Source organism: Kryptolebias marmoratus, linkage group LG1 (genome assembly GCF_001649575.2).
Source record: "Kryptolebias marmoratus isolate JLee-2015 linkage group LG1, ASM164957v2, whole genome shotgun sequence".
Taxonomy (NCBI): domain Eukaryota; kingdom Metazoa; phylum Chordata; class Actinopteri; order Cyprinodontiformes; family Rivulidae; genus Kryptolebias; species Kryptolebias marmoratus.
In genome coordinates, this window is record NC_051430.1 from 3996208 (window position 1) to 4020313 (window position 24106).

Sequence of the window (24106 nt, forward strand, 5' to 3'; positions counted from 1 at the left end):
CCTAAGCTCATTTAAAATGGACCGAGGCAAAGTGGAAAACTGTTCTGTGGTCCCAATTTGATCCAAATTTGAAAGACTTGTTAGAAACCACAAACACCAAGTCCTCCAAACTAAAAAGGAGAGGAACCATCCACCCTGTTATCAGCGCATAGTTCAAAACCCTGCTTTTCTGATGGATATGTGGGTGCATTAGTGCTCACACGTTTGGAAAAGTCACAAATAATACAGAAAGTATGTACACGTTTTAGAACAATATATGCTTCCATCCAGACTGTCATAAACCAAGGTTGTCAAGGTGAGCGGCGGCAGAAAATCAGACAGTAGCCAGGGTAAAAGTGAGTGATTTATTTACAATATCTACAGGAAATGTTCAGGAGGGAAAGGCCAGGAGGATCTGAAACGGCATGAAGGAAAACCAGGTGAGCCTCGGGTACAAAGTTCGAAGATGACCTTATCCAGTTTGTAATTTATCTTGCCTTGTTTGCTTACAGGTTGCGGGAGGACAGGAGCCTGGAGAGGAGGACGTCCAGTGTAGCTCTTTCCAGGAGTAGTTCCAGTATCCAGCAACCAGGTAGGCTTTCAGGCAAGTTCACAGGTAGAGGTTTCAGGAATCCAGACCGTAGAATATTTACAAAGTTCTCAGTAAAGAAGATCCTGGAGGTGTAACAGGGCGAGAGCAAGGCAAAGGTTAAGAAAAGCACAAAGACACTTGAGACTTAGCACTGAGCCAGAAATCTAACCGATCAGGTTTGATGCGCCAGCATTGATCTGGAACCACCCGCAGGCTTTTATACAGGAACTGCTCGTCAGGAAGATAGGGAACAGGTGTGAGGAAGAAGGGGTGCTCCATCTCGCCAGCAGGCGGAGACAGAGCAACTCCAGATCTTCACACAGACATTGTGTTTTCAGGGAAGGTCTTGCTTATTTCAGCAAGACAATTCTAAATTGAGACTGCATCCAGAACAACACCGTGGCTTTGTTCTAGAAGAGTCCGGGTGCTGAGCTAGTCTGACTGCAGTCCAGACTTCTCACCAGCTGAAAACATTTGGTGCTCAAACAAAAAATCAAAGCAAAGAAGACAGAAGACTGCTGAACAGCTAGAATCCTCCATCAGACAAGAATGGGACAACATTTCCTTCCAAAACCCCAGCACCTCCTCTTACAGCCTGAAAACAAACCTTTCAGGTAGAAACCTAAAAACACACCTCAAAATTATCTTAGAAATGGATATCCACAATCAGATAGTCCAGAGGCCTGATTGAGATGATCAGCCATCTGTAAACTCAAACACCATTCATCTATGAATGTCTCATTCATAACTCATTCTGGTTGCATTGTCATTGTTGTTAGACCTTCCAAGAAGACACTGAAATGAACTTTGCTGGGCCTGGCTACATCAGACGAGCTGAACAAAGTCTGAGTTTCAATGAATTTTGGGGAGCTAAAGCTGGACCATTTCAATTGATCTCAACAAACCCATCTGCCAACATGTGCTCTGGGGATACATTTGAACTATTGGAAGCAAGCTGAACAAAATCTAATTTATAGGTTGTTTTTTGTTTGTGGACTTTCTCAGGTGGGCTCAATAATTAGCAATAATTAAAAGCCAAGCATTTGTTGAAGGAATTCGTATCGCGTGCCACCTTTCACACCAGAGTTTTAATCTGAGATCATTATGTTGAGAAATTTGAAGTGGTTTTGGTCAAACCTTGAAATTAACATTGTGCATGATTTCATGCTCTGAGTCTGTAATGTGACTGACTCTCAGCTACTACCACATAAAAACAATATATCAATGTCTATAAAACTGGCTGAGTTATACAGTTATATAGTTGTAGTCACATTTGTGTTGGCTATTGTCCATTAGCTGTGGTGGTCATCTTGAATTGGATTAAATCTAAATTTACATCAGCTTTAGATGTCCATCCAATCATTACTTCCTGAAAGTTTCATTAAAATGCATACAGTGGTTCATAGGCAGCTGTTTTTTAATATTATTATTTCTATTAAATCTGCCTTTCCACTCACTTACTGTAAGCTGTAATGATTTTACAGCCTCATGTTTCCCACAGACCCACTTGCCTTTGTATGGAGAATAGTCATCTGATGACTAGCTGCTTTTCCTCTGCGTATGAAGCTGATATAACCCCCAGTGAATTCAGCTCCTCTACCTACAGCTGCTGCAGGGGAACGTGGGCACTGATTCTGTGCCTCAGGGGAGCAGTGCAGTAATTAGAGGTCTCTGTTTCATAAGTCTTTTCAATAGAACTCTCAGTAGCTCCAGCCTGGAGTTTTTTTTACATCTATCATTTGTGATGACAGCTAAAAGCACCTGACATTTCCCTAGCTGACAATTAATGACACAGCCAGTGAACTTCACATGATTCTGAGGGAGCTAAGTGTCCCATCTAGTGATTACACAGAGACTTGGAGCTCTATTTTTAATCCACCACCGAGATGAGCAGGAGGATGTGAAACTGTTTGTTTTAGTGGCAAGTTGTAACAGCACAGAAACTTTGAAAACTAGTTACTCTATTGCACCTGGAGAAGACAATATAGAACTCCACACTGTATATAAATACTGGTCAAATATTCTTCCTTTGTAGGAACACTTTACAGCCCCTCGAAAAAGTATTCATACCCCTTTAATTTTTCCACCTTTTGTCACTTTAAGACCAGAAAAAGTATTTTACTGTGATACACTAACAGTAACAGTGTGTAATTGTAAAGTAAAAGGAAAATAATACATAATTTTCTCAGTTTTTTAACAAATAAAGATTTAACCCTCCTAAAGCCCTTGCAACTGAAGGAAAAGAAGAAGAGAAGCCCTGGTAACTTCAGGTCCATTTGACCCGAAGGCCATGGAAGGGTTAAGACATGTGGTGAGCATCTGTAAGCTTCCCTGCTCCAATACTGTGTAAAACCACCTCTGTAGTGTCCAAGCACATCCCCACAGCATTATACTGCCACCACCATGTTTTACAGTGGGGATGGTGTGTTCACATAGTGTTTTGCATTTAGGGGAAAACATTCAGGTTTGGTCTGATCTGAGTAGAGCAGCATCTTCCAGATGTTTGCAGTGTTCCTACAGGACTTGTGTCAAACTGCAAACAGGCCTTCTTCTGACTTTCTTTCAACAATGGCTTCCTTCTTGCCCTTCTTCAATGAAGGACAGACTTGTGAAGAGCACATCTAACAGCTGTCCTGTGGACAGATTGTCCCTCCTTAGCTGTGGATCTCTGCAGCTCCTCCAGAGTTACCATGGGCTTCTTGGCTGCTTCTCAGATTAATGCTCCCCTCACCTGGCCGGTTAGTTTAGGTGGACAGCCATGTTTTTGTAGGATTGCAGTTGTGTTATACTCTTTCAACTGGAGCAGTGGTTAGAGCTGTTGCCTTATGGCAAGAAGGTTGTGGGTTTGACTCCTGCCTGGGGCCTTTCTGTGTGTAGTTTGCATGTTCATCTCATGCATGCATAGGTTTTCTCTTGATACTTTGATTTAAAAAACAACAACAACAAAACAAACAAACAAAACAAAACAAAAACATGCATGTTAGGTTCATTGGTAACTCTAAATTGAGCGTGTGAATGGTTGTCTGTGTGATGGACCTGTGACCTGTTCAGTTTGTACCTAACCTATCTCACAGTGTCAGCTGGAGATAGGAACCAGATCCCCGTGATGCTGAATGGAAAAGCGTGTAAAGAAAATGGATGGATGGACTTGAACATTGGTCCATGAGTCATTCAGAGCTTGGGATATTGTTTTATAATCTAGCCCTGCTTTAAATTGATGAACAACATGATCCTCAACATGTCTGGTGTGTTTCTTGGTCTTCATGATGCTGTTTGATCACTGACGTTCTGCACCAAACCTCTGAGGCTCACAGAACAGCTGGATTTCTATTTAAATTACTCACAGGTGGTCTCTTTACTAACAGGTGATTTTTGTTGGTTACACTGGATGTTAGAGGTGTCAGAGCAAAGGGCTGAATACAGATGTACGCAACCTTTTTTAGATTTTTCTTTGTCAAACATGTTGAAAGCCATGGATTATTTTTTTCTGCTTTGTAATTATGCTCTACTTTGTGTTGGTCTGTCACAGAAAATCCCAGTAAAATACTTTGAAGTTTGTGATTGTAATGTGACAAAATAAGGAAAGGTTCAAGGACTATAAATAATTTGTAAGGCATTGTATCTGTCCTGATCTATGTGGCAAAATACAGCCTCAAGTCATTTTCCTACGAATAAAAATGTATGTCAAATAAATGATCCTCCACAAGTTGTTTGCTATTTATCCTTGATATGAAGCTTTTTTTATTCCATAGAAGTTTGTTTAAAAATGAAATAAATAAACAACCCAAATTCACATTGGTAAATAAAAATGCTGAAATTGTGGGAAATGATATTTTAGTGTATTTGATGAGAGGACTATTGTTCTAAAACAGTAATCTGTTGTGGGTTTAAATCTGCAGCAGAATTATTATATTCACTGTTATTCCCTAAATAATGAAGACAATCGTGTTACTTTGCTGCATGATATTTTTATTCTTAATTTTTAGCTGGGTTCATGTCTGCTTTTTCCCTGATGGATTGCACTTCATGAAAATCATTTTATTTAATCACCCACTTTTTCACCTATTTGCTGCAACTGTGAGTGCAGATAAATGGTAAATCAATAGAGTAGTGCACATTGATTTGTGCTGCAGTTTTCTGCCCTGTAGCCTCTCTCTCCTTGGAATCTTTTGTGTTACTTTTTTTGTCTTTTTTATAAAATAATACCATATCAATGTTATTCATAAGGTTGAAGGAGGACCTCCGGCATCAGCTGCTTTTTTGGGTGTTTTTTACAGGTTTTACAGTATTCACTCTCCCTCAGTTCCACTCCTCAGTGGTTTTCCCTGTCAGCCTGTCACTCTCATCTGCACCTGTTCCTTCTTTGTAATCAGCCACCTGTTCCCTACCACCTCATCAGCTCTGCCTTTATATTCAGTTCTGTTCTCATTGCTGGTTCATTGTTGCTTTCATGCAGTCTGGTTCTTCTTGTGTCTCCTTGTGTGTTTCTCTGTTAATACCTTGTTGGTTTTTGCTGCACGTCAGCCTTTTGTTTTTGTTGATAAATTAGTTTTATTTTGAGCTCTTCGTGTCAGTCTGCACTGTGGGCCCAAATCCACCTACAGACCTGATATGCACACATCTGGCCTCTAACTTTATCTCCCAGTCCTTTAACCTGTGCTGTACCTCTGATGACCTCATTCCTAATCCTGTCCATCCTTGTCCCTCCCAAGGAGAACCTCAACATCTTCAGCTCTGTCACTTCCTGTTCTGTCTCCTGTCTTTTTGTCAGTCCCACTGTCTCCAAACCGTACAACATAGCTGCTCTCACCACTGTCTTATAAACCTTTCCTTTGACCTTTGCTGCCTGCTTGAGAAAAGGCAACATAACCTTTTCTCTCTTTTAGTTTATGGAAAGTTAAAATTTTATAATAACAATTTAATAATATTTTAAAATGAAAAGGGCCACTTAATGCTTTAACCACTGTGTTGTAAACAGTTTGAGTCGACTGAGAAGGAAAACTTACAGAACATTTAAAAGTGAAGCAGCCATCTGATGGATCCTTCAAAGCCCAGAAAAAGAAGACTGTGTTCATAGTTTGCTTTGACACAGGATTGTTTTTTCACCCACAGCTTCTGAATTTAGCCCATAATTGGTACAATGTTATGGTGGCATTGGGTGCCTTCTTCTGAACTGTATCTTTGTCTAAATCATAAAATACAATACTAAAAGAAAACTATGAGAAATTGATCAACATTTTCAAAAACTAAATAAATTTAAAAAAAACATAAAAAATCTTGTTTTTATTGTTCTGTCTTAGCAGACAACAGACAGCTGTTGTGACTGCATGTTAAAATGTTTTCTTTCTAAAAATAAGTGAAGTGAAGTGAAGTTTATTTATACAGCATTTTTCAGCAACAAGGCGATTCAAAGTGCTTTACAACAGAAACAACAATCAGGTACAGAATCAAATACAGATAAAAACATCATAATCAAACATTGTAAAAACATAATCAAATATAGAGACACAGAAGTAAACACATGGATCATGTATAATCTAAATGAAATATAAGATAATCTAAATATAGTCTTGAAACTAAACATATCTAAACATGAGCTAAGACAGTCAAAATAGCAGCTAAAATAATCTAAATAAAATCATAATAAAGTTAAAGCTGAACTAAACAACAATTAGGAATCTAACAATATCTAAAATATGAGCTAAGATAAACTAAACTAAACTAAATGTACAGTGTAATAAACAATATTACACTGTGCCAAACATCTTTAATAGTTATATTTGTATACAATTTATTTGAATGTAATTCAGAAAATAAAGTAATATCTTTGTACAGTAAATTAGAGTACCTTTTCTAGGAAAATAAACTAATCTTAAAATATTCACACGTCGTGTGGCCAAGTCATCTCACTTTCCTTCCAAATTCTTTAGCCTACAGGTTGATTTTGTGTTAAAATTATTCTAAAGTAGCTGTTTTGGTTTAACCTTGAAAATAACATAATGCTAATCTCATGTGATATTGATGATGATGATGATGATGATGATGATGGATAATTTATTGATCCTTTGCAGGAAATTACAGCGTCACAACAGCAACAGTTATGTCACACACAGACAACAGCAACAAAAAAGATATTAATACATAAATAATAATACTAAAACTAAATATATTGATATAATGCTAAAAATATAGTGCATAAAAATACACAGAACAGAAGTGTGGGGTACATTTAGTAGCATGTATTTAGTACACAGTGCTTAGAGCTTGATGGCAGCTGGCAGGAAACATGCTGGATGGCACTTCCTCCAGTTTTTCCAACCTGTCTTCAGAAAAAAATCTTCCACTGACTCATTTATTTTTTTTATTTTCAAGTGCAACATTCCCCTCTCTTCCCTCTTCCCTCCCTCATCCTTTAAACTCACTAAGAAATTGATTAGATCCTTAATATATAAACAACTTATGGAGTTGGATATCCATTCAGTTGCTATAATTAGGAGAGCTTGGGAACAGGAGTTAGGCTTTACTTTTTTGGATCAACAGTGGAAGAAAGCAATATCCAATGTTCATGACAGTTGCCTTGTGCTAGATTATAACTTATTCAGTTCAGTATTATACAGGGTTCACTATTCAAAGTCTTGTCTGTCTGAGATTTACCCACAAGTGGATCAGTGGAGAGATGCCAACCCATGTAACCTGAGTCACATGTTCTTTTTGTGCCCGAGTCTCCATAGCTTTTGGAGCCAGAACTCAGTCATTCTTTCCAAAGCTCTTGGAGTTCAGGTCTGCATGAACACTTTCTTGGCTATTTTTGGGCTTTCAGTCAATGCTGTACTAACTGGCCCTGCTCGCTTTAAAGTACTGGCCTTTACATCACTTTTAGCCAGGTGTTGTATTTTACTGCTCTGGAAATCTTCTAAGACACCTTCAGTGTCTTTGGGGTTTTGAGATGTTGTCACTTCTTAAACTGAAAAAGACAGGTCTCACAACAAAGGGCAGCTATGTATACGATATGGGGCTGGTTCATGAGCAATTCCAAGTCATTGAACATCTTACCGTCAGACTGATATGATCACCCCCTGACCTTTTTCTCCCCTTTCCTCTAGTGTGTCTGTGTGTGAGTGAGTGTGTGTGTGTGTGTGAGTGTGTGTGAGTGTCTTTCATTGGTTTGACCACTACAAATTAGATCTTAAATTAAAATATGTTAAAAAATGTGGCTTATTGTGTATTGTTTATAAAAAAACAAAAAGGAGAAAGCAAAAACAAAACAATCATGCAAAAGGGAACAGATTGTATTGTTTGTTTGTTTTTTTTCCTCAATAAACAAATAGAAAATAAAGACCTCTGATAATGTTCAACCTTGCACCTCAGCACAATCAGACAACAATTATAAAATATTAAAAGATATCCCACTCAAAGTACATGTTGTTAATGACTTTCAGCTACTATTACAACAAACTTTGGCTCAAAATATGTGAAATTCACTGAGTTATAGACATTTTTATGATGGCTAATATTGATTAGCTGCAGCAGCCATCTTGAATTGGATTAATTCAAAAAGTTAATCAGCTGTTATCATACTGTACACTCAGTGATTAATTTCTGAATGTTTTATTGGTCCTTGAGATAATTTTCAAACAGACAAACTGGTGGATTCCAATGACTAAAGAGTACTGACACCCCACATTTTACCATGAAATCTGTACAACTGACTGTATTGTAGACATATTTGTGTTCTTTTATGTTAGCTGTGGTGGCCATCTTGAATTCAATCTCCAAAAGCGTATCAGCTGTAGAACCACAGTTTATAATCTTAATTATTTTTTTGAAGGGTTCATTAAAATCAGTGCAGTGGTAACACATGCACACATAAACATAGGCAAAACATTATTGTCTGCCTTCGCGTTTTGTTGGTGGGCAATAATAAAATACAATACAGGGCTTTAATAAAGGCACTCAAAAAAACAAAAACAGGATAGTACAGCAAGTTTAACATAAATATATTCTTTAGTATCATTTACACAAGATGGAATGATTTTTGTTCAGACTTCATGTAGACGAGCATGTATCAGGTATCTTCAGCTTTTAAATTTATTCCACAATTGTTTCAAACTCTGAACAGAGCCAGCGATCTGTTGTTTTGTGTTTTTTTGTGTTTTCAATGAAGCTGTATGGCCAGCAGCAACTCCAGCCACTATAGACACTATGTGAGTTATTCTCAATATTGATTCTACCTTTTGGTTCTGGAAGGATGTTGTTTTTTTTAATACAGTATAAAATCAGCCACTGTTCGCAGGTTCACGGGTTTATTACAGGTGACTGCAGACAATCATGTCTGCCTTTAAGAATCTGAGTTCTGCATGATGTTGTCAGTCTCCCGGTAGGCAAAGCAGCTGGGGAAGATGCCGATCTTTCTTGCACAGTGACCCTCCAGCCATTCCTCATTAACTGCAAGAGAGTGCCAGAAAGTAACACACAGACAGTGAATGATTTCCTCATCTGAGCAGAGAATAAGGCAGCGCGAGAAAACACAAAAAGGAAAACTAAGCTCATATCCAAAGAGATGTGCCAATAACCTGCAGGGCCTCACCTTCACCCAGGACATCGATGGTGTCTCCTTCACTGAATTCCAGGTCCTCTGGGCCCTGAGCAATATAGTCATACAGCGCCACCATTTGGTAGAGGATGGTACGGTTTGCCAGGGGGTCTTCTTTCTGAAGAAATTTAGCACGATCACAGAAAAACGTAATGCAGCAAATAAATCAGAAGCTATATCATAAGGTAGAAAACTTTAGAAACAGTAATGTTAAAAATAAAAATACTCTTTCAATTATTAAAGTCTTTGCTCTTGACATAAAAAACATCATGCAGTCTTTAGGTGGGTCTTGAAATTAGATCAAATTTCGGATGAACAGCAAATTAAGTTTATCTTAATTTTAAGCATTTGACTTATCTTTACCAGGATTCTGAAAAAGAAAATCTAACCCTAAATCTACTTTAAATTGCTGCTTTTTACTATAAAGATAAAGCCACTATGTTGTCTGTTGTCATCTGCTTGCTTGTTATTTGTCACGTTTCTGCTCTATGTACTACTTGTATCCACTGCACATCTTTAACTGAAGGATTACTCACAAATCCACACAGATTCTGAAGTATTGGTGACTTTACTTGTTTCTCTGAGCAGGCATTAAATAATCCTTTTGAAACAGTCAAAAAAACTGTTTTGAAACCAAACCGACTGCAAGGCATTGCTCTGACTCCAGTGTCCTGCAGGAAGCAGTCTAACTCTCAAAGCATATTCAATGTAACATGAGGCAAAACTAATGCACAATAAATCAACAATTTTACCACAAAACAATATCGAAGTGTTATAAAAATGATTTTGGCTCTTACATGTAGAAAAATAGAACAAATTCGGGTATGTAACATGCTATCAGAGGCCTGTAGAGTCTGAGATGGAGCTCTTGGGTTTTGTGTCATTTCTCTGAGCTTTGCATGGTCTGATCTTGGGGTGAATTTGCTAGAAAGCCTACTGCTGGGAAGACTGGAAGCTGCTGTCTTAAATAATTTCCACTTGTGAATAATATTTCTTACTGTAAAATGATGCCAAGTCATTTTTTTTAACCCTTAAACCCAAATACCTTTAACCCTGCCCAAAAGGTTGCATTGAGGTGTATGAGTTGGGGTATTTGATGTGTAATTCCTCCTTCTTACCACTGAATTGTTGTGAAGCCTTGTTATGAGTTAAAATCCTCACCTGGCACCACAAGGTGACTCTGCCAGCCTCAGCCACTTCTTGCAAGGAGCAGCCCAGCTCCACCTCCCCATTCAGGGGGGTCAGCACTCGAGAGCCATGCTGCTTATGTCTAATAAGAGGGAGAGGAGGAGTGAGAAGAAGGGACATCTAAGAAACAAAAACCAAACTGAAATAATACAGATTAAATGTTAAATGCATTAACGTGCTTTTATCCCATGTTGACAACTTGGGTGAGTGTGGTGCTGCAGCTGGTCCAGCATCTTAGCTTTTTATCCATTACAGACACACTATGTGACGTGGATGTGTGCAAAAATGAAGTATGATGGAGGGATGTGTTCACCTGAGGCGCAGCTGGGAAGCTGGATGGCCCAGTTTCTGTGCGATTTGTTCCTTCAGTTCGTGGTATTGAGTGTCCAGAGGGACAGACAGAGTCACACTGTAGGTGTAGTGGACCTTCACCACCACAGATCCTGCTTCTGCTCCCTCAGGTGAGCCAGCCTGCTCGTAGCAATGAGTATAAGGGACATTTACACAGAGAAACTTTAAGTTTTTCTGTAACAATTTATACAAGAATAAAACCAATTTTAATATAATTTCCACAAAACTCTAACTGCTGCAGGGCATCCGTCAGTCTTATTAATCTATCTCAGTGTAAATACAGTATGAGGCTCATCATTTGAGTTTTGATTATTGTTAAATGTCAGTTCAGTCATTTGAAGTCCAACTTTCTGTGACATGTTTAAACTTTGAATGATATTTCTGAAGTGAAGGACGTCTAAGCTCTACAGAGGGCTGTATTTTCTCACTTGTTTTGCCAAAATCTCATTGCTGCCTACCTAAAGGTTTTCTTTTTCATTTGTTGGGGGGGATACCATCTACACCACACATTTCACTGCCAACAAAAGTCCTAGCACACTATTCAAACCAGACGCTTTGATGCATTTTGTGTACAGGTCTTTCCAAAGTTGCAAGAGGAAATGTGAACTGAAAATATGACGAAAAAAGCAGAAAGTCTGAATAGTAATAAGGGCGAGTTAGTGTTTATACAGAACCGGAATGGTGTGTGACTTGTCCTCTTTTCTCTTGCACTAAGTTTCAAAATGTTGAATGAGCTGAAAGAGTGACTCAAATTGTGCTAACAGTGCTTTACTCAAAGAAAAGACTAAAAAAACATGCTTACTGTTAACATGTAACTGCTCATAACATTTTTGATTGAAAAAATTGTGTTACCATATTCATGAGTGTAAAATCTGGACAAAATCACAGAGTATAAAATGTACCATACCTCTACCAAACTTTGTTCATTCAGACTATTTTTTTCCCATGTCCCTACAGAACCAGAGATAAAGAAGCTGCTCCACACATTTTTAAATAAAAAAATGACTGTTTTAAAGCAAATATTTGTCTGAAGCTGCAGAATCTCACTGTGGCCTTTGCTCAATGGAGTGAAATAAGCAAAATATTTCTTGTTCAGTTGTTTGAGATGTGCACTATTGCCATTACAAACACTTTGTATTCAGTGGTTTGATCTTGACAGAGAAGAAAGTCGGTATTGAATGTTAAACAGGATATCCAGGAAGCTACCTATAAAAGACTCAGGTCACTCTGATGCACACAGAGAAAAAACAATAATATTATCTTCAACTGTAGTACGCAGTGGCAAAATTGAAACACGCTAACATTCCCTTCGACAACAGAAAGCAATATCTTGGCATATAAGCAAAAACCCATTTATATGTAGATCAGGCAGAAAGTCAAGTAGAACAAAGTCACTGGTGGATGTGGTCACTTGTGTGTGTGTGAACCTGGTTTTTGTTACAATTTTAGGACCATTTCTGGTATAATGCCCTCCCTTGTCAGGACTGGCAGTCCTTATGGACACCAAAGCCTGGTCCTAATATTGTGGAAAGTCATTTTTGGGTTATTGGTTAGGTTTAGAGCTAAGGCGTGAATTGAGTTTAGGTTAGATCAGACATGTTAGGTTTAGGCTACAATGAATGGCAGTCAAAACAATGTCCAAATGTGTGGATGTGTGTTTGTGTGCAGACCTGGTCCTACCATGGGATGATGTTACCTGTTTGCTTGCTGCATTAGCTGTATACTTGGGGGGCTCTGAGGCTGCTGGTGGTGCATGGGTGGCAGTGGTGTAGGATGGAGGTGGAGTTTCTGATTAAACAGAAAGCATGGTGAAGGCCCAGTCTGAGCACATACATTAGAAGCCTAATAACAGCTCATACAGATGTCTGGTCCTGAATCTACAAAACGTTCTACAAGGTTTTCTGACATTGATTTTATCAGCTCTAAGTGTAAAATCATGATGTGGGTTCCATAAACTCCCTTTTAGCTGTTTTCATTTAAGTGTCTTTTGCTGAAATGTATAACTTGTGAAAAACGCAATGAATTAGCCAAATGCAACATCACAGCTCCTTACAAATAGCTCCTACTTCAAAAAATGACTGTAACTAAGTCAATTTTACAGAGCTACTGTAAATTTGGCCTGGTAGTAAAAACTCTGGCATGAAAATGGGTGGGCAATATGCATGCCTTCAAGGTATGCAAGGCTTTTAATTTTGGAAAGCATTGCATGCCTGAATTGCAGGAAGAAAAGTAAAGAAGCTGATGTGATATGATGTGATATAATGTGATATAACGTTGCTTCATACTGTTTGCAGTGAACTAAAATCCAAGTAAATGTTACAACCAGCAGGTAATGCAACTGTGAACCTTGAATGATTAAAAAAGTAAAGACTAGAAAAGAAATAGTAAAGAGGTATGTCTCTCCTGAGGTGAAAAGTTTCCAAATAAAAAGACCATAAAGTTTGTATTTTAGGATTTTACCCCGAGGAGGCGTTGCTGGTTTTTGTCGGGCCTGTGGGCGTGTGGGCGGCTTAAGTTCTGGTGGGAGGGGGATTCCACTGGGAACTCTCTGTGGAAGAAACCAAGACAAGGAAAAAAGAGAGTAACAAATGTATCCAAATATCACTGGGTTTGTTTTTCCTCAGAAAGCCATAATCTGTTGTTTAATTTACCAGTTTAACTTTTTAATGAACTCCGAGTGACACTATTAAGATATAAACCTTTTTAAACTGTTTCCTTTAAAGAAAAACATTAAATTATTTGACCAAATATTAACAAATGTTTACAAGATGGACAAATGCATTACATTGTCCTTTTTCCCTTTTGGTGTCTTGACATCAGCAGGTTCAAGGAAGGCCATTGGCAGGAGTCCTCTCTGCAAAAAAAAAAGCCCAGTTCTAATCAGAAACATGTACAGTTGTAGATATATTTGTCTCTTTATCAAAAGCTAAATGCTTTACAACAACAGCACTTTCACTTAGTTTATATTGTTTAGTAGCAGATTAATAATTTAATGTGATGCCAACCTAAAATAGACTAAGATCATCGTATGTTGAGAAATGGCAGAGTTGTAGCTGTTTTTGTCAAACCTTACAGATGACATTGTGCTCAGTCTCATGCAATAATGTGGGATCCAGTGGTTCATGAAATATTTTGCTAACAGACAGACATGGCTGACCCTAACATTAAGAGCCTGTAGGTGTTGTCCAGGCCGGCGGGTAAGTGTGTGGTTTGAGTTCTTGTGTGTAGCATATTGAGCTAAAATGTGGTCTGGTAGTAGCTGACAGCCATTTACAACACATCTTTATCACACTTATTACACATATGACAGTTTCACCATACTTTCAGCCATTCAGGTGTCAAAGTGTTCAGCTCATTCAGGGCATTATAGCTATGACTTCTGGTAACTTTTATACATTTTGAACTCAGAAAAATGCATTGAGATCTCTTTAAATCCTTGAACAACCTTTCCGTTCTTTGAAATTCACTTCAGTGACAGCTACTTCTTTTTTTTACCTGCGATTCCCAATAATTTTAGCTTTTAGCTGTTTTTCTAGTTTTAGCATTTAGCGACTGTTTTGCTAACTTTAGCTTTTAGCTATTTTTTTCTGATTTCAGCTTTTTGCTTACTGTGTTACTGGTCTTATCTTTAAACTTCTGTTTTGAGGATTTTAGCGTTTAGCTGTTGTTTTTTTCCTTTTAACTTTTACTAATTTTAGCTTTGTTGTTAACTATAGGATTGGTTCTGATTGTTTTAACTTTATCAATTCTGGTTCCATTTTGTTTCAACAAAGTCATTCACCTCTCAGCATTCAAGCTGCATTTCTCCAGTTATCAGGTAATTCTATTTGGAGTATTTTAAAGTATGGGGATTTGCTTGGGGCAACAAAAAAAAGAAAAAGAAATGTTGAATCTGTTACAGATCTCTTTTACCTGCCCATCATATATAACATTTATCATTCCATCTCTGTTCTCTTCCCCAAATAAAAACACCATGGCTCCTCCAGGCACAGTCAGCTGTCCTGGGCCCTGAGCCATAAAAGGACCTCTCACACGCATGTAGCGAGTGTCTTTAACTCTAAAAGAAATGGCAAACAAAACAAAACCATTACACATTCAAATGCACAGATGTTATTATAAATTTTCCAAAATTGCCCAGGCCACGGTGAAATTTAGGAATACTTACTGAGCTCCATCCGTCTTAGGTTCATAGAAACCAGGTTTCTGTGAAGAAAGCAAAGTGACAGTCAGCACATTGATTGACTGACAGAAGTTGTTTCTATCTAACAGCCCTGGGGTCAGACTGACCTGGTGCCTCAAAGGCTCAAAGCCGCCAAAATCATCGTTGGGAATCAAAGAAGAAATCACCTGCAGCATGAAAACATCAAATATTAATGAATGGTACACATGAGATGAGACGTAGGAAAACTTGCTTGGAAATTCTTTGATTGACAATAAAATAAAAATCCTTTTTCTAATTTGTGCAGCAGCCTCAGAAAGTATTCAGACTCCCTTCACAGTTTGCAACTTTATGTTGCAGCCTGATGCCACAATGGTTTGGATTACTTTTTTTTTCAATATTTTATATTTAGTCTCAGTGCCCTATACAGACAAAGTCAAAACAGAATTTTGTACACTGTTGAAAATATATTGGAAAAAAAAAACTGAACAGTCTCACTTACATAAGGATTCAGACTTTTTGCAGCAACACTTGACATATACTTTTGGTTTTTCCCATTTTTTGTATCACTGCTAAGATGTTTGACACACTGAATGGAGTCTACCTGTGGTAAATTAAATTGATTGAACATAATATAGAAAGGCTGTCTACAGAAGGATTCCTAACTAACAATCAGAGAAAAACCAAGTTGAGGTCAAAGGAGCTTCCTGCAAAGCTCAGAGACAGAGTCGTTGCAAGGATCCAATCTAGGGACGGTTACAAAGAAACTTAAAGTTCCCCAAGTTCAGTGTCCTCAATACTTTTCACATGGAAAAAGGTTGATACAACCAGGACTCTTCCAAAACTGGGCTTAAGACTTTCCTTTTCAATAAATCCTACCGTTAGGGTAGACTTGGGTTTCCTGAGCTTTTCCTTAGTTATGCTGCTATGGACTTGGACTGCTGGAGGACAAATTGACCACATTTTCTCACTCTGCTGCGGTTTTTACTTCCTCTGTTCTCCATGTTTGTATTTGTAATTATATCTACTATTAACATGTGTTAATAAACTGAATTCCAAGAGCTGGTCGCAAGCACTTTGAACCGCCTTGTTACTAAAAAGTGCTATATAAATAAATTTGACTTGACTTGCCCCCACAGGCCTGACCAGACGACCTGTCAGCTGCTCAATAAACAAATCTTTGATTGTATACTCGCCTCTCTGAGTTTCTGTTCATCGTCTCTGTCGCTTACCTTAGACATCAGTATCCAGTTCGTGATAAGGTCTGACAAAACCAAGATTGAACTGTTTGGTTTCCGTTCTAAAGATTATGACTGAAGGAAACCAGACACTGCTCATCACCTGTCCAACACCATCCCAAGTTTCACCTTCCAACTTGACAATGACCCAAAACCTTCAGTGAAGACAACACAGGTGAGGTTTAGGGACAACTCTGGTTGCCTTAGAGTGGGCCAGCCAGAGACATGACCTGAACCCTATCAAATATTTCTGGGGAGACCTAAAAATAGCCCCATCCAACTGCACCGAGCCTAAAAAAAAAAGCAAAACCGAATAGCAGAAAATCTTCCAATCCAGGTTTGCAAGGGGGTCTGAATACTTTCCAAACACACTACATGTCATCTTTCCACAGTGGCCTGTCACAATACCTTAGCTTTCCCCAAGAAGTCTCTTTGCTGCAGCTGCTCAATTTCTTGTTTCCTGGGTCGAAACACCGCACCTTCAGGTATTAGAAGAGGAGCCAGGGGTACCCGTCTCTGTTTTCAAATTCACAGTTATTTCTCTGGAATGTTTAAAGTCACCGTTTAAAGTCATTTTACATAAAATTCAAAAATATAAACATAATTGAAGAACTTGCATTGACATGACTAAACATTACTTAAAAACAGAATAATTCACTCTTGATAAGTGGCTATACAAAGAAAAATACTGATTTTACAAATGGAGAATAGAAAATATTCCTCTGATATATGTAAAAAGAGACTTAAATTATTTTTGTCTGTTGAATACTTAAATACAAATTGTAGAGGGAATAACAAACCTGAGTTGGAAAAGAGATTGTCAGGATGGTTAAATACAGAAGTTTTCATTCATGTACAGTATATATATTGTATATAGCTTAGACTTTGTTTGAAGTCCAAGCCATTAACACAGTTGTCCTGTTAGTGATCAGATACCTTGCTGGTATAATAGCCTGGCCAAAGGACTAACATAAAGACATAAAAGCTTCTCTCAATGCACAAGGAGTGTCTGCCTAGTCCAGCACCCAGAAACCCATTGTGGAAGAGGAGAAAGAGGAACCATCATGGAAAGATAAGCCTCTACATGGCATGTACAACCGGCAGATTGAGGAAGTGGCTGATATCAACAAATTCTACCAGTGGCTAGAAAGGGCTGGACTGGACTCGACAAGGCCAAGATACTGTGGGACTTCCAGATCCAGACTAACAAACAGGTGATGGCTAACCAACTGGACATTGTGGTGATAGAAAAGATACAGAAGAAAGCAGTGGGGATAGATGTAGTGATTCCAAGTAACTGTAACATCAGGAAGAAGGAGGAAGATACTGGAAAAATACCAAGAGTTGAAAGAGGAAATAGAGAAGTTGTGAAGAGTCAGGACCTCAGTGGTACCAGTGGTCATCAGAGCACTCTGTGCTGTGACCCCCAAACTGGAAGAGTGGCTCCAACAGATCCCAGGAAGAACCTCAGAGATCTCTGTCCAGAAGAGCTCAGTCCTAGGAACAGCTAAGATACTAAGCAGAACCCTCAAGCTGCCCGGCCTCTGAAAGAGGGCTAGCTGGGTGTTTTTTTATTTATTTATTTATTTATTTATTTATTTATTTATTTATTTATGTTTAGAAAATTTCAGACATTTCACTCCAAAATGACCATGTGCTACACATAAGGTCTAAGCGTCAGAGTTCAGTCAAATTTTCAACTTTTTAAACCTATTTTAAACATATTACTGGCAACAGTTGAAATATATTTACTCAGTGTTCTTTCAGTAAATTGATCCTGTCAGGTTTACTTAACTACTACTTAACTCTGCCTGTTGCTCTTAGATTTAGTGCTGATGACATCAGACATCCAGTATATGTCATGGAAGCTGAATTTCCTCATCACTTCTGCTACGTGACAGGCAGCATGGCAGCATGGTTGAATACAACACAGTCTTGTTTTTCCAGACAGTTAAAACATCACTTTCATATTATTTTTGATGATGAGATATCTAAGAACAAACCAGTTTTTCCTCACAGTAAAAATATTTTCATTCTTCCCTCCAGGTTAAGGCGTGAATGAAGGCAGTGGCTGATATACAACATACCCAAGAAGAAATGAAACTGACTTTGAAAGTTTCTCTCCAGTCATTAGTTTGTTTTATGCCCTTTCCCATCTGAAATAAAGGTTGTGACTCTCACTTTAATGCTGTCCAAAGCCACCTCCAGGTTTCCCACTAGTCCCTCTCCCCTCTCCTGGGAGGTGGTCAACAGAACGTCTCTGGCCTGGTCCCAGTGGCCCATCTGACAGTACACAGCTGCTGCATTATGTAACACCTAGAGGACAAATTAAAATAACAAATTTTAGCACCATCCCATTAATATGTAGGTACAAACTCTCTGTAGCATCACTTATTGCAGCACACATTGATGATGTGATTATACTCAACATTTTATTGTCATTGCTAAACATTTTTTTCCCTATGGGACAAAAACTTCCCATCACTGTTGTTTGAACTCTTTAGGAGAATGTTTTTTCCCTGCAAATACTTTTTGCTGCAAAAACTGAAAATCACAATTATTATTACTCATTGCCAAAGACAAAGTGATAATGATTTTGTCCAATCTCTGTGCATGACTGAGTATGTCAGTATGTGTCTTCATTTGCCTGTGTCATTAGCAAAATATCTCATGAACCACTGGATGAATTTTAATACATTTTAAGAAAGTAGTCACTGGATGTACATCTACAGCTGATCAACTTTTGGAGTGAATCCCATTCAAGATGATTGTCACAGTTAATAAGCCTCAGCAAACACAAAAATGGCTATAACTCAATCAATTTTACAGTTTTCAAGCTAAAATTTGGTGTGACCGTAGTTCAGAGTCATTCCCAACACATATTCTAAGATCTGTTTCTAAAATAAAATTTTGCCATTAGTTATTGGAGTCAACTCTGTCTGATCATCAGCAAAGTACCTCATTAGTCACTGGATGCAACTGATTCAGTTTTGAAGTCAACCCAATTTCAGAGAGCCACCACAGCCAACTGACCTTAGGAAGCACACAAATAGCCCTAACTCAGTCAAGGTTACAGATACTGAGATGCACTTTAGTGTGGTGGTAGCTGAGCATCATCCCCAACACATTTTTTGAGCACTACACATTGTGCAATATATTTACTTAAAACTTTGGCAATAACTGTTGGGAGTGAACCATGTTGGTCTGTGTGCAAAATATCTCATGAATCACTGGACATATCCTAATAAACACTCAGAAAGTAATTGTTGGTTGTACATATGGTGGGCGGCAGTGGCTCAGGAGGTAGGGGTTTGTCCTGTAATTGGAGGGTTGCTGGTTCGAGCCCCTGGTTCGAGCCTCTTAGTCTGTCTCAGCCGTTGTGTCCTTGGGCAAGACACTTTACCTGCCTCGCCTACTGGTGGTGGTCAGAGGGCTCGGTGGCGCTGGTGTGATGTCAGCCCGCCCAAGGGCAGCTGTGGCTACAATATAGCTTACCACCGTGAATATGTGGATGAAAGGGTGAATGATTGTAGTGTAAGGCGCTTTGGGGTCCTTGGACTAGATAAAGCACTATATAAGTGCAAGCCATTTACCATTACAAATGCAACTGATTAACTGTTGGAGTCACCCCAATTAAAGATGGTGGCCACAACCAACTGACCTTGGCCAACAGAAAAAAGACTGTAATGGCTATAAATTTGATGTGGTGGTAGCTGAGAGCCATTCACGATGCATACTCCAAGTGCTCTTGACTGTGTGACATTTTTGCACAAAACTTTAGCATTAACTGTTGGAGTTAACCTGTTTATCATTTAGTAAAATATCTCAAGACCCACAGGAAAGATTTTAATAAAAGTAATCATTGGATGAGCATTTACCACTGATTAACTTTTGAAGTCAATCCAGTTCAAGATGTCTACCACAGTAATTCACATTAGCAAACACAAAAATGACTCTAACTTGGTCAATTAACAGATATTAAGTTAAATTACTGACAGTCGTCCCCATGATATGCTCCAATAGCTAACACATCTCATGAGATTGTGCATAATATCATTTCTGAGGTTTGACTCAAACAGCTCTAACTCTGTCCCTTCTCAGCAAAAGATCATTTCAGTTTAAAACTCTGGCATAAAAGACTGCAAGCAAAGTCTATTCGTTCAAGAAGCTCTATGCATTTAATCTTAGATACTGTCCAAATATTTCTTACTTAGGCAAATCACAGCTTTTTCAGTAATACTCCAACCTCCCTTACAGTTTAACAAAATCATTTCAGTGAGACTCGTCCTGCACACAGGTGCATGAACAGGTTTAGCATGTCTTATCTGCAGTGCTAGAAGTATGTTAAGTTGTCTAACTCCTTTCTATGCCTCAATCAATGAGACATTGTTGGCTCGCAGGTGCGTGTGTGTGTGTGTGTGTGTGACAGTTGAGCAATACAACAAGGATGACTTCACATCTTTCAGTGTTCATTTTGCAGTAGGCAGTCCTTGTGGGGTTGGATATCCTGATTTCATCATTCATCAAAATGCAGATGTGGTGCACAGGGAAAGTTCTTGTGTGTGTGTGTGTGTGTGTGTGTGTGTGTGTGTGTGTGTGTGTGGCTGAATATCAGACCTGCCAGCTGAAGAGTTTGAATCTCAGTCCCAGCTGTCTGTAGTCAATGACAGCGTTCCCTCTCATGTGCTTCTGAGCCCAGATACAGTCAGACAAGGCCTCCTCCAACCTGGACACAAACCAAAACACACTCAAAGGACTGGCTGAAAGATTGGTATTTGAAATAAACACACACACACACACACACACACACACACACACACACACACCAATAGGGGCAGGTGGTTATGCATTTTTTTCCTGAAGTTAGTGATTATTGTGGGCATTTCAGAATTTATTGAAACCTTTTCATGTATATTCATTAAAACTCTGCCCTCTTATCTTAACCAAGTGTTGCTAAAGCTTAAATCATAAATGCTTTCATCAGTGTTACAGCCAACTGTTTTCTCCCGATAGCAAAACGTGAAGGCAGATGATCATGTTTTTCTTTTTCTGTTTTTGTCTGTGGGTGCAGCTGACTGTTAGCAACATTTCTTGTGAACAACTGGATAAATTTTAATGAAACTTGCAGAAAATAATCATTGCATGTGCATCTACAGTTAACTTTTGGAGTCAACATGAATGAAGATGGCCACCACAGCCAACTGTTTAAAAAAAACACAAAAATGTCTGAGTTACAGATAAGTATTGAGCTAAAATTTGGCTTGATTGGCCCACATACTCTAAGCATCATATCTGGCCATAATGCATAAGATTGTGTGTAATGTTATTTTCAAGCTACAGCTATAATGTTTCAGCATAAAAGGACCTTAGTCTAAAACTCTGACATAAAAAGCAGAAGGTAATATGCATTGGAATGATAGGTCTTTCATCTTTGTTACTGTACATTTTACTGTTAACTTTGTTTTAACTTTTTTTGTTTAATGCATACTGAAAGTTAGGTGTTTATAAATGTAAGCTTGGAGAATGTAAGCAGGGTTTTCCAATGTTGCTGCCTTAAAAAAACAGACTCACAAGTAGGAATCAGAAAAGTTAAAATGCTGCTTACCTGTTGTTCTGTTTAGGGTTTTTTTATCTTTTTTTTTTTTCTTGTGGCATATCTGTAAAAGTTAGCTTGAAGAGTCCTACCTGTCAATCTGCATCATCACTGCTGCTCTCTGGAAGAAGGCGACAGCAAGGCGTTCATCTTTAGAGATGGTGAAATCTAAAGACTGGACACCCAGAAAAGAATGGAAACTGGATCAGGTTGGGTGTAAACAAATCAAAGTTTTAAAATGTGCCTTTATTTCAGTTTTCAGCGCAAAAAATTAACCTTAGCAGTAAAACAAAAAGCAGTACCCTGAGCAAATTTTTTACCTTTTGACTCTGAGTTTTTTATTGTTTATTACATTCACACGCATACAGCTTTATCTCTAATGGTTTTATTGTCACTAACCTACTGGATCACATCTAAAAGCAAACAATATTGTGTTAAAGCCTTTGTTCTTGTGAAGGTATTTAAAATGTGTAAAACCATGTTGGTACGAACCCTCACAGCCAACTCCAGCTGTCCCAGGGCCAGGTGAGCCGAAGCAGAATTAAAGTGTATGCGAGAAGTTGGTTCACTGATCTGCTGCAGTTTGGCCAGAGCTCCCTGCCAGTCCCTGGCATCCACCAGCTCCACCGAGTCGTTCCACAGCTGCAGTAACTCCGTGTACAGCATGCTGGGCTGCACAGGCAAAAAGAAAGCAAAAAGAAACATCACCAGAACTCTTCTCATCTTGATCAAACCAGTCAGGGAAAATGTGGAGAAATGATCAGATGAGGGAGATGACTACAAGAAGAGACAGAGTGAATGATGCCTCCTACATAAACAAGTCCTTACTTCACAAAACACACACAAATTGACATTTTTTCAACATTTATTTTCCAAAAATAATGCAGTGTATCTGTGAATGAGATAAACATACTATAAAACACTATAGTCGTCCGTCTGTAAAAGTTTCTGTGATTTTCCTGGAACACTTCCTTGTAATTCATCCAGTGTCTGCTATTAAATGTCTGTCAGCCTATTTCACTCAACATAAAGCAGTTTCCAGATAAATAATCCTGTTCTTTGATTCACACTCACCGTTTGCTCCGAGGTGAGAGGATGATGAAGGTTCTGTCAGGTCTTGGCTGTCCCTGTGTTCCTGCTGCCCACAGTTCTGTGCTGACAGGAAGGTGCGACTAAGAGAAATGATCTTCATCAGGAGTCTCCACCTAGCTGTTACAAGGAAGTCTTCCACGCACATTCCCCAGAAACACCCAGAGAGGCACAGCGGCTGAGGAATTCACCTGCTTATATGACACGTATGTAGAACAATAAACCCATTTATCAGCCGACACACCAAATGACTCAATGAGAAAATGTTTCACCTCATGTTCAAACTATGAAATCATTATGCCACCTGTTAGTACTAGGATAAGCTTTCATTCCAGGTAAAAAAACAAAACACTTCCTGGTTGTAGGAAGATGTAATTCCTTCTGTATGTTTACATAAAAGAGCTGCCAGGAATGAGGTTTACTCAGGGTGACCTTTGACATTAAAGTTATTTTTTCTGAGGAGGAAGTCACAGCTGTTGAACCGTAAAGAGGCAGACAAGCGGGTAGTGTGTTGTTCAGACTAAAGGAAAGCTGATTTGCTATCTCCAGGCCTTATTGTGCTGGATCAACCTGCTGCACAGGTTGGGTTTGGTTGTTTGTGGCAGTACCAGCTCCACACTGCAGGGGGCTCCACTGGGCTAAAGCAATGATTTAATGTTTATATTCTTCCCTTAACCAGGAGCAGCAGTGCAATAATGCAAAACATACTCCAGCTTTTTGAATTAAAGGTCTAGTATTCATTGAAGGAATGGATATCACCCACTGCCTTCCATGCCAGAGTTTTGGATCATCTTATGAGGAAAAGGAAAGATAATTGTTTTGGTCAAACCTTGTAAGTGACCTGGTCTCATTATTAAATCTGTTAGCACTCAAATAATGTGCTGTGAACGCCTCTCAAACACTCCCACATCAAATATTAGCTGGATATCTGTGAAAATAAATGAGTTCAAGCCATTTTTGTGTTAGCCAAAATCAGTTAGCTGTGGTGGCCATCTTGAACTGGGGTTACTCCAGATGTTATTCAGTTGTAGATGTCCAACCAGTGAGTACTTTCTGAGAGTTTCCTTCAGATCCATCAGTGGTTCATGAAACGTGTTGCTAACAGATAGACAGGGTTGACACCAACAGTTAATTCCAAACAGTTAGTCAAAAACATTTTTCAATGAGTGATGCTCAGAGTATTTGTTGGAAAGCTGCTGTAGCTATTCCAAGGAGTTATTAAAAAAACATTGTTGTTTTTGTTTTGTTTTTTTCCAAAGTGCTAAGTGTGGAACAGACTTGTCTTTCTGAATGACAATAAACTTTAAGCCACTGTTTCAGCAGT

General features: G+C 38.7%; 1 protein-coding gene across 1 annotated transcript; it reads right to left on the minus strand.

Annotated features, from left to right (window-relative positions):
* Window positions 1-7842: 7842 nt before the first annotated feature.
* On the minus strand, window positions 7843-23016 carry LOC108245626 (NADPH oxidase activator 1). The gene is made up of 16 exons (XM_017432690.3): window positions 22768-23016; window positions 22186-22365; window positions 21786-21868; window positions 20718-20826; window positions 18282-18416; window positions 16509-16616; window positions 14991-15050; window positions 14869-14906; window positions 14616-14760; window positions 13489-13557; window positions 13164-13251; window positions 12400-12491; window positions 10666-10823; window positions 10326-10434; window positions 9159-9282; window positions 7843-9016 (listed from the first exon to the last, which is right to left on the minus strand). Exons 2-16 carry the CDS (start codon window positions 22357-22359, stop codon window positions 8910-8912), a joined length of 1599 nt encoding a protein of 532 aa, XP_017288179.1. The 5' UTR covers window positions 22360-22365; window positions 22768-23016; the 3' UTR covers window positions 7843-8909.
* Between the last annotated feature and the right edge of the window lie 1090 nt (window positions 23017-24106).

What these genes read in the sequence shown, in the direction of transcription:
- LOC108245626 (XM_017432690.3), bottom strand. Translation starts at nt 22,359, where the DNA reads ATGCTGTACACGGAGTTACTGCAGCTGTGGAACGACTCGGTGGAGCTG. An exon ending in TCAAACTCTTCAGCTGGCAG is followed by an intron (nt 18,417 to 20,717) that starts GTCTGATATTCA and finishes TTTGTCCTCTAG; the next exon opens with GTGTTACATAATGCAGCAGC. An exon ending in CTAATGCAGCAAGCAAACAG is followed by an intron (nt 10,824 to 12,399) that starts GTAACATCATCC and finishes TGCTACGAGCAG; the next exon opens with GCTGGCTCACCTGAGGGAGC.